Here is a 15278-nt window from a genome sequence, read left to right on the forward strand (position 1 = left end):
TGTCTATATAGGGAAATTGACTGGAAAAGTTATTGTGGAATAAGCTATTCTGCAATAACTATTACCTAATACTGACCTGTGTGGGGACACTAGTCCAGAATAAAAGTCAGTGTATTTAAGAAGAATGGGAGTGCACTAATCATGCTGGCATAAAGTGATTTTTATTCCAGAATAGTGTGTGCATATAAGGAGCTATTTTGCTCAATTTCTGCATGGAGACCACCCCATATATTGGATGAGAAGAAGGAAAGAAGAGAAAAAAACCCAATAACCAAAAATGAAAACTAGTGACAAAAGGAAGACGTGAAAATTATTGCCAGTCAACGCATGCTCAATGCTATTAGTAATTGTTCTACGTTTGATCCTAAGCTCATTGAAATGAACAGAAAGATTGTCATTGACTTCAGTGGGCTTTGGATCAGGTTGTTATATACCACAGTAATAGAAAAACCTAAGATGCATAGCTCTGCTTGCTATCAGTGGACAGAGACTCACATTAGAAGCATACTCTGAGGTTCGTTCTTTTTGTGTATTTATGTTTTTAATTCCATTATTATGAAAGAGTGAAATGTGGATACAAGAGAAAATTCTCCTTTAATACCCTATGCACCACAACTGAAGTCTTAAAAGAGTTTTATGTATATGCTGTATGTGAGTGCAAATTTGGCCTAAATAATATAGACTGTAACATGAACAAAACAGAGAGCAGGAGCAAAAACACATCTGGAGGAGCAATAGTTTTGCATCTGCTACAAAATAAATGTAATTCCCATACCTATCATCATCTGAAGCAGGCTAGAACTCAGCTTATGTACCAGAGACTCCATGAAGTCCATTAGGAATTAGCTATTGATTTTACATGGTGATAGGCAACAGCATTAAACCCTTAGTGTCTGTCATGTCCTAGGTACTTCAAAGAACTTTCTAAAGTATTATGGTTGGATAAAACGGTTATTCATCTTCTCGTAACTGTTGTTCTTTGAGCTGTGTTGTTCATGTCCATTCCAATCAGGTGTGTGTGTGTGCACATGCATAGTAGTCAGAAGATTTTTCTCAGAGCAGCAACCATCAGGTCAGCTTGGGTGCCCCCTGGAGTCGCGTCTTCTTGACGCTCAATATAGAGCCGGGCTGACCCACCACCCCCTCAGTTCCTTCTTGCCGGCTACTCCGACAGAGAGGTAGGAGGGTGGGTATTGGAATGGACATGAACAACACATCTCGAAGAACAACAGTTATGAGAAGGTGAGTAACCATTTTTCTTCTTCGAGTGCTTGTTCGTGTCCATTCCAATCAGGTGACTCACAAGCCCAAGTTGAGGAGGTGGGGTCAGAGTCATCCACTGATTGGAGTACTTCTCTTCCAAAGGCTGCATCATTTCTGGCCTGCTGGGTGATTGCATAGTACCTGGTGAAAGTGTGTACGGAGGATCATGTCATTGCTCTGCAGATTTCCTGGGTGGGAACCTGAGCCAGGAACACCATTGACGAGGCCTGAGCCCTGATGAAGTGCGCGGTGATTGGAAGAGTGGGCACTTTTGCCAGGTTGTAGCACTCACTGATGTAGGAAGTGATCCATGAGGAAATTCACTGAAAAGAGACAGAAATAACTGGACCAACTGTTGGAATGGCTTCGTTCTCCTGATGTAGAAGGTTAGGGCTCTGCGGACATCCAATCAGTTAAGCCTTTGCTCCCTGCCGCTCGAGTGAGGCTTAGGATAGAATACTGGGAGGAAGATGTCCTGGTTCATCTGAAACTGGGAGACAACCTTCAGGAGGAAAGCCGGTTGGGGCCCAAGCTGAACCTTGTCCTTCCTGAACATAGTGTAAGAGGGCTCTGATGTCAGGGCCTTGAGCTCAGATACACTTCTGGCCGAGGTTATCGCTACCAGAAATGCTATTTTGTATGAGAAAGAGAGCGCAGGGAGCACATTGCCAAAGGTTCAAAGGGTGGTCCCATGAGTCTGGAAAGGACCAAATTGAGGTCCCAAGCTGGGACAGGCTGCCGGACACACAGGTATAGCCTGTCAGGACCTTTAAGGAAATGACTGACCATAAGGTTAGCAAAGACCGAGCGGCCCTCTGCCCCTGGGTGAAAGGCAGAGATGGTGGCCAAATGAACCCTTACTGCTGACATGGAGACCCCCTGCTGCTTGAGATGGAGAAGATAGTCTAATAGAAGTGGCACGGAGGCGAGCGTCAGGGATGAACCGTGCTGCGCTGACCAGATTGAAAATCTCTTCCACTTGGCAAGGTAGGTGGCTCTCATGGAGGGTTTTCTACTGCCAAGAAGGACTCATCTAACGTGATCCAAGCAAGAGAGCTCTGTCAGGTTCATCCATGGAGCTTCCATGCCATGAGGTGCAGAGACTCGAGGTTCGGGCATTGGAGACGGCCGTGATCCTGAGTGAGTTAGTCTGGAAAGAGCAGCAAGGTGACTGGAGCTTCCATGGACATTTCCAGGAGTGATGAGTACCGGTGCTGGTGGGGCCAGGCTGGAGCTATCAATAGCACAGAAGCTTGTTCCCTCTGTATCTTGAGGAGCTCCTTGTGAATGCGCGGAATGGGCAGAAAGGTGTACAGTAGATGGCCTCTCCATGGGAGGAGGAACGTGTCCACGATGGAGCCTGGGCTGTGGTTTAGGAAGGAGGAAAACTGCTGGCACTTCATGTTGCATTGCATGGCAAGCAGGTCTATCTGGGGAAAACCCCACTGATGGAAGATTGAGTTTGCCATGTCTGGGCAAAGGGACCACTCATGGCCGTGGAACGACCTGCTGAGATAGTCCGCCAACTTGTTCTGTATTCGACGGAGGTACAATGCTTGCAGATGTATCAAGTGCTCTACACAGAAGTCCCACAGCATGAGGGCTTCCTGGCACAAGGGAGAGGAACATGCACCCCCTTGTTTTTTGATATAGAACATTGCCCATGGTGTTGTCTGTCATAACGGATTCACAACTCCCTATTAAGTGGGCTCGGAAAGTCTGGCACGCCAGGCGTACCACTCTCAGCTCTCTGACACTGATACCTTGTGTTCTGAGTTCTCCCAAATGTGCTCCCCAGCCCAGAGCTGATGCATCCATCACTCACAAGAGGGACGGGTGAGGGCTGGTGAACGGGACCCCTGCCCATACTACTTGTGGGTCGAGCCACCACAGGAGGGAGTCTAGTACCGGGAGAGGCAGGGTTACTATCCTGGCCAAACTGTCCCGGACTGGCCGATACACTAATGCTAGCCACGCCTGAAGAGGTCGAAGTCTGAGTCTGGCATGCTGTAGTATGTAGGTACAAGCCGCCATGTGTCCCAGCAGTTTCAGGCAATTCCTTGCTGTGGTGGTGGGAAACTGCCTGAGACTTCGAATTATGTTGTTAAGAGGCCGAAACCTTGCTTCCGGGAGGTATGCCCTGGCCTGTCTTAAATCCAGTACCGTCCCTATGAACTCTATCCGCTGAACAGGGGACAGAGTCGATTTCTCCATATTGAGAGGAAGGTCCAATTCGTTGAACGTTGTTCTTATAAAGTTGACCTGTGCCTCCGCTTGAGTCCTGGATTGGCTCTTGATCAGCCAATCGTCAACGTATGGGAACACCTGCACCTGTCACCTGCACAGGAACGCAGCCATGACTGCCATGTACTTGGTGAACACTCGAGGTGCTGCTGACAGGCCAAATGGGAGGACAGTGAACTGGTAGTGGGTGCCGTTAAGCACAAACCTGAGGTATTTTCTGTGGGACGGAGTTATTGCTATGTGAAAGTACGCGTCCTTCAAGTTGAGGGCGACATACCAGTCTCCTGCATCCAATGATGGGATGATGGAGGCCAGAGAGACCATGCGAAACTTGAGCTTCTTCACGAACCTGTTGAGTTCTCGCAGGTCTAGGATGGGCCTGAGCCCACCCTTGGCTTTCGGTATTAGGAAATACCAGGAATAGAAGCCCTTGCCATTTTGCTCCTGAGGAACCTCTTCCACTGCCCCTAGCAAAAGGAGGAAGTGTACCTCCTGTATAAGGAGTTGCTCATGAGAGGGGTCCCTGATGAGGGATGGGGAATGGGGGTGGAAGGGCGGGAGGGCACAGAATTGGATGGAGTATCCCCTCTCTACCATGCGGAGCACCCAGCAGTCCAAAGTGATACAGAACCATATACGGTAGAAAGGGGATAGTCGAGAAGAAAGGGTAAGACAGGGTAGATCCAGTTCTTGCTCTGGTGCACCATCCTCGAACGCACCTTCAGAAGGTTGGTTTGGGGCCGGAAGGTGGCTTGGGTTGGCCAGAGCCCTGGCCTGGGGATGGGTGCAGCCTTTTTCTGCCACTCCTATTCCTCCTCCAGGAACTGTACTGTTGGTTCTGTTGATAGAACCGCGGAGGAGACTCAGCCTGAAATGCTTTCTCTGTCTGGTGGGAGTGTGTAGGTCCAAGGATTTGAGGGTGGCTCTGGAGTCTTTCAGGCTATGTAGCCTTTTATCTGTCTTCTCTGAAAACAGAGGGGAGGTCCTGTATGGTCTGCTGGACCTCGTACGGGAGACCAGAGACCTGGAGCCAGGAGCCCCTTCTCATGGCCACCCCTGTAGCCATGACTCTCATGCTGGCATCAGCACCATCCAGCGCCACCTGGAGGGAAGCTCAGGAAATTAGCTTGCCCTCTTCAACCAAGGCCAAAAACTTGGCACAGGGGTCTAGGGGGAGGGGAGGAGCTCCACAAATTTTGCCATTGCCACAAAGGTATTATAAGAGTACCGGCTGACAATGGCCTGTTTGTTGGAAATTCGGAGCTGCAACCCACCAGAAGAATAGAGCTTTCTCCCGAAAACGTCGAATTGTTTAGCCTTCCTGTTTTGGGGGGAGGGCCCTTGGAAACCTTGCTGCTTGTGCTAATTAGCGGCATCCACAACAAAGGAATCAGGTTGAGGGTGTGAATAAAGGTGTTCATAACCCTTAGAGGGCACAAAATATCGCCATTCATTGTGCTTGGCAGTGGGTGGCAATGAGGCTGGGGTCTGCCACAAGGTTTTGGTGGTGTCTGCAGTAGTTTTTATGAGTGACAGGGCAATACGGGATGGTCCAGAGGACTCGAGGATATCCACCATGGATCGGAGTCCTCGACCACCTCCTCTGCCTTGATGCCCAGACCCTGGGCAACCCAGCACAGCAACTCCTGCAACATCCAATTGTCTTCAAGCGCTGGGGCTATGGCGGTGCCCGCCAGACCCTCATCCAGCAACAGCGAGGAGGAAGCCCCACAGAACAGCGGCTGCTCCCTGCCATCCGTGCCCAAGGCATCCCGTGACTCTTGGGGATCCCGGACAGGTGCCAATGTGGACAGTGACGTGCTCTGCCTGTTGGCACCGAACTCGGTGCCAATGTCAGCATCGGCACCGCTGCCGGTGGCGCTGTCTGTGCCGGAGCCACTGTCAGTGCTGTTGGTGGCGCAGGAGCCGCTGTCAAAGCCAGCACTGGTAATAGCGGCACCGCTGAAGCCAAAGCTGGTCCCGAAGCTGGTCCCAGCGATGGTGCCACAGCCAATGGCGTCAGTGTCAGTGGTGGTGGCTCAGTGACTGGTCGCTCAGCCGGTGGAATAAAGGTGGCCAAAGTCACCGAAGTCGTTGCTGAGCGGGATTCTTGGCTCCTTCTCTGGCTCTGGTGAAAGGCCCAGGGAGTCCAGAAGGGCCACTGAGATGGGTTCTGCCACTGCGGCAGTCACAGCCCCAAGTAAGCCCGTCTCTTCTGCACCAACCTGGACCTCCTGCTCCCGCTCTTATTGGAGCGGTAGGAGTCTGCCTCTGCCTCCAAAGTCTCTGAAAAGGAGGACCATGGAGGAGCCAAGCCTCGGGACACCGATAGTCGGGAACTTGGGGACTGAGTGGGCTCTCTCTCCGGAGGTGCCAGTGCCGGAGGGTGCCGTGGAGAAGGAGAGCGCCAGGACATCATCACTGGCTTCCCTCTTGATTGCACCCGGGGTTGCAGTGGTGTCCTAGGGGCTGAGAATAGAGCTGTGAGATGCAGCAAGTCTTGAGCTGCCTCAAAAGCCTCTGGTGTTGAGGGGAGTGGCAGTTGCTGACCAGTAGGGTCTGGTGGCCCCAAAATCAACTGCCTTGCCTGGGCAGGAATCCACGCAGCCCTGCCAGGGGACCTGGTGCTATGGCTCAATTGGGGTCTCTCAGCCATAGGCTCCTTAGATTTGGCTGGGGGAGAACACTCCCTATTCCGGCATCTTTTTCTTCTGAGGCACCAGCGACTGAAACCGTGCCTAGCCGCTGATTAGCCCCAGGAGGAGCCGGGCCGGTGCCGAGTGTTTTGGGAGGAGTCCTTTCTCGGCACCGGTTCCCAGGATGATGGTGCCAGGGCACTCCGCGCCGACGAGGACGTACTGGGTGCGGGATCTGCCGACCCCGGATCTGAGTGGGGGTGAAGAGCTGCCTCCATTAGGAGAACCTTAAGCTGCTGTTCCCTTTCTTTAATAGTTCTGGGATGGAACTCACGGCAGATCCTACACCGGTCCTTTTGGTGACCTTCCCCAGACACCTTAAACAAGAAGCGTGGCATACGCTCAGCCGTGAAGAACTATGTACAATAACGGAGATAAAAGCGCTTGCTAAGCAAGGACTATGGGACACTCCAGCTAACTATCACTGGTGGTAAGAAGGAACTGAGGGGGTGGTGGGTTGGCAGGGCTCTATACTGAGCGCCATGAGGGCATGACTCCAGTGGGCACCCAGGCCAACCTGACAGATGCTGCTGTGGGAAAAATCTTCCGGCTACTGTGCACATGCGCGCGTACACACCTGATTGGAATTGACATGAACAAACACTTGAAGAAGAACTAGTGGTTAGTTATGACTCCTGATTGTATTCCTAGCGCTATTAATGACCTACTGTATGACCTCTGACAATTATTTTTTTTTGTTGTCACAGTTTATCTGTAAAAATAATGGGCTACTATTTCATTAACCTCCTACATGTGTGGTAGGCCTTATTTCTGAAGTGTTTTGAGACCCTTTAAAGGAAAGTTGCCACAGAAGTGCAAAGGGTTATTTGACAATGTCATAGAATCATAGAATATCAGGGTTGGAAGGGACCTCAGGGGGTCATCTAGTCCAACCCCCTGCTCAAAGCAGGACCAATCCCCAACTAAATCATCCCAGCCAGGGTTTTGTCAAGTCTGACCTTAAAAACTTCTAAGGAAGGAGATTTCACGACCTCCCTAGGTAACGCATTCCAGTGTTTCACCACGCTCCTAGTGAAAACGTTTTTTCTAATATCCAACCTAAACCTCCCCCACTGCAACTTGAGACCATTACTCCCTTGTTCTGTCATCTGCTACCACTGAGAACAGTCTAGATCCATCCTCTTTGGAACCCCCTTTCAGGTAGCTGAAAGCAGCTATCAAATCCACCCTCATTCTTCTCTTCCGCAGACTAAACAATCCCAGTTCCCTCAGCCTCTCCTCATAAGTCATGTGTTCCAGTCCCCTAATCATTTTTGTTGCCCTCCGCTGGATGTTTTCCAATTTTTCCACATCCTTCTTGTAGTATGGGGCCCAAAACTGGACACAGTACTCCAGATGAGGTCTCACCAATGAATAGAGGGGGATGATCACGTCCCTCAATCTGCTGGCAATCTGCTGGCACCCCAAAATGCCGTTGCCTTCTTGGCAACAAGGGCACACTGTTGACTCATATCCAGCTTCTTGTCCACTGTAACCCCTAGATCCTTTTCTGCAGAACTGCTGCCTAGCCATTCGGTCCCTAGTCTGTAGCGGTGCATGGGATTCTTCTGTCCTAAGTGCAGGACTCTGCACTTGTCCTTGTTGAACCTCATCAGATTTCTTTTGGCCCAATCCTCTAATTTGTCTAGAAGAAAGAAAAGGAGTACTAGTGGCACCTTAGAGACTAACCAATTTATGTGAGCATAAGCTTTTGTGAGCTCACGAAAGCTTATGCTCAAATAAATTGGTTAGTCTCTAAGGTGCCACTAGTACTCCTTTTCTTTTTGCGAATACAGACTAACACGGCTGCTACTCTGTAATTTGTCTAGGTCCCTCTGTATCTTATCCCTATCCTCCAGTGTCTCTACCTCTCCTCCCAGTTTAGTGTCACCTGCAAACTTGCTGAGGGTGCAATCCACACCATCCTCTAGATCATTTATGAAGATATTGAACAAAACCAGCCCCAGGGCCGACCCTTGGGGCACTCCACTTCATACCGGCTGCCAACTAGACATGGAGCCATTGATCACTACCTGTTGAGTCCAACAATCTAGCCAACTTTCTACCCACCTTATAGTGCATTCATCCAGCCCATACTTCTTTAACTTGCTGGCAAGAATACTGTGGGAGACCGTGTCAAAAGCTTTGCTAAAGTCAAGGAACAACACATCCACTGCTTTCCCCTCATCCACAGAGACAGTTATCTCATCATAGAAGGCAATTAGATTAGTCAGGCAGGACTTGCCCTTGGTGAATCCATGCTGACTGTTCCTGATCACTTTCCTCTCCTCTAAGTGTTTCAGAATTGATTCCTTGAGGACCTGCTCCATGATTTTTCCAGGGACTGAGGTGAGTCTGACTGGCCTGTAGTTCCCAGGACCCTCCTTCTTCCCTTTTTTAAAGATGGGCACTACATTAGCCTTTTTCCAGTTGTCCGGGACTTCCCCTGATCGCCATGAGTTTTCAAAGATAATGGCCAATGGCTCTGCAATCACATCCGCCAACTCCTTTAGCACTCTTGGATGCAGCGCATCCGGTCCCATGGACTTGTGCTCATCCAGCTTTTCTAAATAGTCCTGAACCACTTCTTTCTCCACAGAGGGCTGGTCACCTCCTCCCCATGCTGTGCTGCCCAGTGCAGTAGTCTGGGAGCTGACCTTGTTTGTGAAGACAGAGGCGAAAAAAGCATTGAGTACATTAGCTTTTTCCACATCCTCTGTCACTAGGTTGCCTCCCTCATTCAGTAAGGGGCCCACACTTTCCTTGACTTTCTTCTTGTTGCTAACATACCTGAAGAAACCCTTCTTGTTACTCTTAACATCTCTTGCTAGCTGCAACTCCAGGTGTGATTTGGCCTTCCTGATTTCACTCCTGCATGCCAGAGCAATATTTTTATACTCCTTCCTGGTCATTTGTCCAATCTTCCACTTCTTGTAAGCTTCTTTTTTGTGTTTAAGATCAGCAAGGATTTCACTGTTAAGCCAAGCTGGTCGCCTGCCATATTTACTATTCTTTCTGCACATCGGGATGGTTTGTCCCTGTAACCTCAATAAGGATTCTTAAAATACAGCCAGCTCTCCTGGACTCCTTTCCCCCTCATGTTATTCTCCCAGAGGATCCTGCCCATCAGTTCCCTGAGGGAGTCAAAGTCTGCTTTTCTGAAGTCCAGGGTCCGTATTCTGCCGTATTCCATATACCATTTCACATATCCAGGCACACAAAAAGATGCAGTCACCTTTTGATCCCATATATGTGTGTAAGTTCTATGATATTAATAGACAGTCTGAAAGCTAAGTTTGAGCAGGAAATATATTGGAACCTGTTAAACATGGCTCCTAGGTGTACGGGTCCCATAAAAGAAATGTTAGGATTATAACACTTCCAAACAAAAAATCCATTAGGAAACGATGCTTTTAATGATCCGAGTTATTTACAGGGTTTATAATGTAAATATTAGGTTTACGGTCTTCCCAGAATTTCTACATAACCCAGATACTAGTTATTCATTAACTGAATCTTGTAAATAGGTTTTCATTTTGAGATCTGGTGTTTCCAAAATGGAAGGGCAAGCATTTGTCGCACTGCTGGTCATTTCCTCACTTATAGTGTTAGCAGAAAATACTGATCACAAGGTATTTAGTCTGTTTGTTATTGAGAGCATGCCTAAGCTGGTTTCCTAACTTTTCAACAGAATGTAAGTGATGAATGAATGTTCAGTATTCAGTCATGTAATGCAACTCATTTATGTTGGAACCATTAGCCACTCTATGTACCCATATACTGTGGTGTGACAAGGGAGGGGTCTATCAAGGGCTTTCTTCTGGTTTGTTGAAATGTAAGTAGGAATTAAAGGATTTACAGATTTGTCTGATCATACTTTTCCCTGGGAATGTTAAGTATCCATTTGTGTGATCAATCTTGGAGGGAGACGTATTGGGTCTTGGGGAGTATGTTCAATGGAGTTGCCACTGCTTACATCAGGGCTGAATTTGGTCCATTAAATTGCTACCTTCTTTAGTGGAAATAATTAGTTTCCATGAGATGTGAAGGAGGAAGGCAATTAGTTTCTTTTAATACTTTGAAGCTGAAAATGTGTTTAATGGAGTGTCACAAATTTATCAAAGGGGTGGGGTAAATGGCCTAATTAAAAGTAAGCTAAATTTTAGAAAACATGTTTAAATGTTTGTTCTTTATTTCTGATGATAAAATGAACTCATACATTGGAAAATCTCACAAACTGTTATAAAACAATTTTCCTGTGGCGTGTACGACATGCTGTATTGATGGATGCTTTTGAAAAAGAAGGTTGGCTTCCTGGGATGCTAGGTACCAGGGAACACTGCAGAGGGGATGATATACTTAGCCTTGGGGTTGCGGGGGGAGTAAAGAAAAGTTCAGGAATTGCTCTCTAATGATGCCTTCTGGAAGACACATGGGGCTAAATTCTCTCCTGCATCTGAGATTCATTGGATGGAGGGTAAAGGCAGGTGGTCTGACCAACACCTTGGTTCTGTGGGCCAGTCTACGTGCTGGCTGTGGTATGGGTTAGAGCAGTCTTGGGATTGCTCTAACTCAGTGGTTCTCAACCTGTGGCCCGTGGGCCACTTGCAGCCCAGTCAGCACACAGCTGCAGCCTATGTGACATCCTCAGGGCCGTACAGGTAGTATTGGATGCAGCCCACAATGGTAAATAGGTTGAGAATCTCTGCTAATTTATGCCCAGTGTAGTGGACCATACATCACCTGAGGATTGGCACAGCAGAGCGCCACCCTGAGCTGACCCTATAACAGGTTGTGTGGTCATTGGGGCAACTGACTTTTTACATGAACTGAGAACTCTGCCCCTGCTGGAGGAATTCTCAACTGGCCAGTTATGACCAGAACCCACCCGAGCAACACAAATAAACCAAACAGAAAATGACTCCGTCTCATGAAGTGATGGAGAAGAGATCTAGAAGGAGAGAGTCCAGGTCTCTTCCATCAAAGGGAAAGTTACTACACAGTGTGATATAAGATGTTTGGAGATGGGAGGGGGAGTAAACACAAGAAGATTTATTTGGGGGCTACTGGGAACCCCCACAAAAATGGCCATAATTATTTTCCTTCTATTCTTTCAGGGCTTTGTTTTTACCCACTTGTTTTGAATGGAGCTAGAATTGACTCCGCTGGTTCTGTTTTGCCACAGTAACTCTGATTTCTGTGAAGAGTAACAGGTGGAATTTGCTTCAAGTGAGCAGCGAGGCAAGAAGCCAAGGGCCTCAGCATTTGAGAACTGTGACCATCTCACAGCAGCTGCTCTCCTCAGTGTGGTAGTCCATTTAGATCTCTCTGTCACTCACTGTGAATTAAGACAGTACTTATGAGCAGTGATTGTTGCAATGATGGTGTAGTGCAGTGGGTCTCAACCAGGGGTAGGTATACCCCTGGGGGTATGCAGTGTCTTCCAGGGGGTATTCAACTCATCTAGATCGGGTGTTTCTCAACCTGGGGGTTGCAGCCCGGGGATGTCATGGGATGGGTTTAGGAGATCACAAGTGCAGGGCCAGCAAGCAGGGCAATTGCCCAGGGGCCCCTGCAAAGCTAAGTTGCATGCGTCAGTCCCACTGCCTGGGGTTCGGGCGTCACACAAGGCTCAAAAGTGAAAAACAGGCTCAAGTATCACACTGAAATGTAAGTACAATATTTATATTCCAATCAGTTTATTTTTCATTATATGGTAAAAATTAGAAGGTAAGTAATTTTTCAGTAATAGTGTGCTGTGACACTTTTGTATTTTTATGTCTGATTTGTAAGCAAGTAGTTTTTAAGTGAGGTGAAATTTGGGGTACTCAAGACAAATCAGACTCCTAAAAAGGTGTACAAGTAGTCTGGAAAGGTTGAGAACCACGGGTGCAGTGATAGGATTGTTATTTCTTTAAAAGGTTTGAGCCCTCTCGTGGTGCTCACTATCTTCCAGAAGCTAGCCAGAGCAACAGTGTGAATACAGTACACAGCTGGGCCTTGCATGTTGTTTATATTTGCTAAATACAATTATTTGGACCCCACCTTGCCTGGGTGGTCCTTCATATTGACACAACACATGCTTTAATGTATGGCCCACAGAGGCTAAGGGCCAGGACAGCTGTGAAACAAAAGGTAATATCCAGCAGCCAAAAGAGAGATACACCTGTGATTACTCTTAGTTTGGCTTATTCTTTGAATTCAGTGGCAGTACTTCAGGCAATCTACGGGGGGCAGTGCAGGGGAAAGTTTTTAACCCTTTGCTGTTAGGGGGAGCAGACATGGGTCCGGGCACAATTTGTAGTCTGTTTATGACAACAGTAAGTTAATTCATCACGATTTAATTTGTTGATATATGCGATGTACTTTGTAGATGATAGCACGATCATTGCTAGTCATTGTCCCATAACAGTGTGGATTGAAATCTTAATTAGCCAATCACATTGCTTCCTCCTCCATCCTACAAATATTCTGAAGTTGTTTATCTTGCCAAATATCTTTGTTTGTACACCATTATCTTGGCTGATGTCTACACAGTTCTGGCAACAGCTATAGAACCAGCAAAAGAGGCAACAAATTATTTATTCCTGGGTGTTTTGAATTGCTTTATAGCTGACAGGATGGTGAGCACAACATGTCTTGGGTCAATGATGTTGGCTGACTGCTAAATTGTGCTCAGCAAACTGTAAGCTTATCTAACTCAACTATTCACAATTATGTTCAAATGTGATTAAAACTTGTCATGAAGACATGCCTTTGACTGTGAAGAAACTGACAGCTTTAAAATGGATGCTATGTATAAAATATAGAGGTGAATGATTATTTTAATTAGTAATCAACCAGCAGTTTAAAAGATTTGCAGGTTCAGTTTGGAGAAGTAAAAAGATATATGTGCATCCATTTTAGACACTAAACTCTTTATTTTATATGTAATTTTGCTACTAACTCTTAAAGATGCTGTTGGTTGTGATTCAACTTAGATTTACAGTCTTGTCATGACTCTGCTTATCAAAAAATGCTGTGTCTGTTGAACTCTGACTTAAATCTTTCCATTCATTTTGCGGAAACACTGCCACCCACACACTGGCAAATTCTTTTGGATCAGTCTACAGCCCCACATCACATATGGAAAAACACCTTTAATAAAACAAGAACATCCCAAGAGTTTCCCAGTGGAGCTGCTTGATGAAATTTTCACAGGGAAAGCCTGTTAAGGAAGCTGAGTTAAAGTTGTAAAACAGCAATTTTTTTCTAATCATGATTGGGCTTTGAAAGAGTTAAATAGTTTGAAATAGGTGCATTTCAAGGGCACCTTCGGTCTGTGCAAACAGAGAAGACAGCCCACACAGGGCTCTAACCTGCCAAACATTACATGTGACCAGAAGCTACTGGCTTGCAAAATGTGCAGCTATGTCCTACTTGAGAGAGAGAGGATTAAAAACAAGGAAGACAGTCTGGCTCTCTGGGCCAAATACCTAAAGGGGTATCAACGGGGTGTTTAATTCTGTGAGCCAAGTCCTCTCCTGGTGGTCAGGTCAGGTAGTTGTCCAGCATCATAATCACCCAATGAGGGAAGAAATTTCAGAATGGCTTACTGTTCAGCTAAAGCCCTCTGTGGAATAACTTATGCAGAACAGGCCACAGGTTTATGTACAATAGAATTGGTTATTATGGGGATGTGAATAAAGAGCAAGCAATGAGCAAGCTTGATCATGGATTTTGAATGGAAAATCACAGGACTCACTGCTATTGTGAATTGAGTGGAAAATCTTGTAGAGATCATGGTCATCAGCATGACACCCTGTGTGATCCTCAGTTGAAGCCACAAATGGTTAATTCTGTTTTGCCTTTTAAAATAGGATCAATCTGCCTTTTCCATCAGTCTCAGCTCTTTTACCTCAGATAGGAAGCCGACAGCCCACTGTTGCTTCTAGAGAGCTGAACATTACACCAGCCTCCAAACCCCCTCACTATTTGATGCTACATTTCATTATGGTGGTAGCTGAATTTCACCACCCTGTCTATTTCAATGTGTTTCTTTTTTTTCCAGAATGCCATTGAAATCTACAGCCTGCATGTAGACTCTACGGTTACGTCTCGATTTGCTCATACTGTTATCACCAGCAGATTTGTCAACAAGGTTAATGAATCCCAGGAGGCTGTTTTTGAAGTGGAATTACCTAAGACAGCTTTCATCACTAACTTCAGCATGTAGGCTCTTCTGCTACATCTAATACTAATAATGTGGGTCTCCGTCTGTGGTGTATTAGACCATCAGTGCACCTTTCTGATGATACACTGAGTGTAACATTCTGAAAAACCAGTTGTGGAACACTGGAAGGGCAGTTGGCTCTTCAGAGGTTCTCTCACACAATGTCTGCAGACTGAAAAAGTCGAGTATGAAAATTGGATGTAATATAGTGATGCTCAATAAATTAGCCTGCCTGCTGTGCAAAGTTTATTATATCCCTAGCAAGATGGTATATTTAATTGCAGAAATTTCAAGAGGTCAGTGCTGCTTGATATTCCTGCTGCATGACCTCAAACCTCATCAAAGGGTCTCTGAGGGTACAAAGACAATGACACCATGGCTCTCTAATGAGCTATGGTGATTGGAGGGAGATGGGACTTAAGGGCTTCCTGTGCAGATGCCCTGAGAACCACAGGGCCCTGTATTGCCCCTTCCCCTTCCACAGACCAGCAGAGCTCACCTCTCAGTTTTAATATTTTAAAACATTTTAGGTCAATTGATGGAGAAACATATCCGGGAACAATAAAGGAGAAAGCATCTGCACAAGAGCAATATGACATTGCGGTTTCACACGGTCAAAGTGCCGGCCTTGTCAAGTAAGCAGCAGTTCTGATTCACTATTATTTCCTCTGATTTTCATTTTCAATATTATGGATTGGGTTAAACTGCATTGAAACTGATGGGTATAACAGCTTCCTTTCATTCAGAAGAAATGTACAAAGCAATTGAGATCCCTTATCGAATAGATAGCTGTAACAATTGAATGGGGGGGCTCTGTCCAAAACAAAGCCATATGCAGGTCTGGAGTAGGAGTTAATACTACA

The 15278-nt window shown here is 46.6% G+C and overlaps 1 protein-coding gene across 1 annotated transcript in view; it reads left to right on the top strand.

Annotated features, from left to right (window-relative positions):
* The first annotated feature begins 9760 nt into the window (after positions 1-9760).
* The window catches only part of LOC102930188 (inter-alpha-trypsin inhibitor heavy chain H4), a 40247-nt gene continuing 34729 nt past the window's right edge, over positions 9761-15278 (top strand). The window contains exons 1-3 of the mRNA XM_043551137.1: positions 9761-9835; positions 14254-14414; positions 14946-15050. Coding sequence (XP_043407072.1) covers positions 9761-9835; positions 14254-14414; positions 14946-15050 — 341 coding nt within the window. The remainder of the gene's footprint in view (positions 9836-14253; positions 14415-14945; positions 15051-15278) is intronic.

The sequence above is a fragment of the Chelonia mydas genome, chromosome 7 (assembly GCF_015237465.2).
Source record: "Chelonia mydas isolate rCheMyd1 chromosome 7, rCheMyd1.pri.v2, whole genome shotgun sequence".
In the NCBI taxonomy this organism is placed as follows: Eukaryota; Metazoa; Chordata; order Testudines; family Cheloniidae; genus Chelonia; species Chelonia mydas.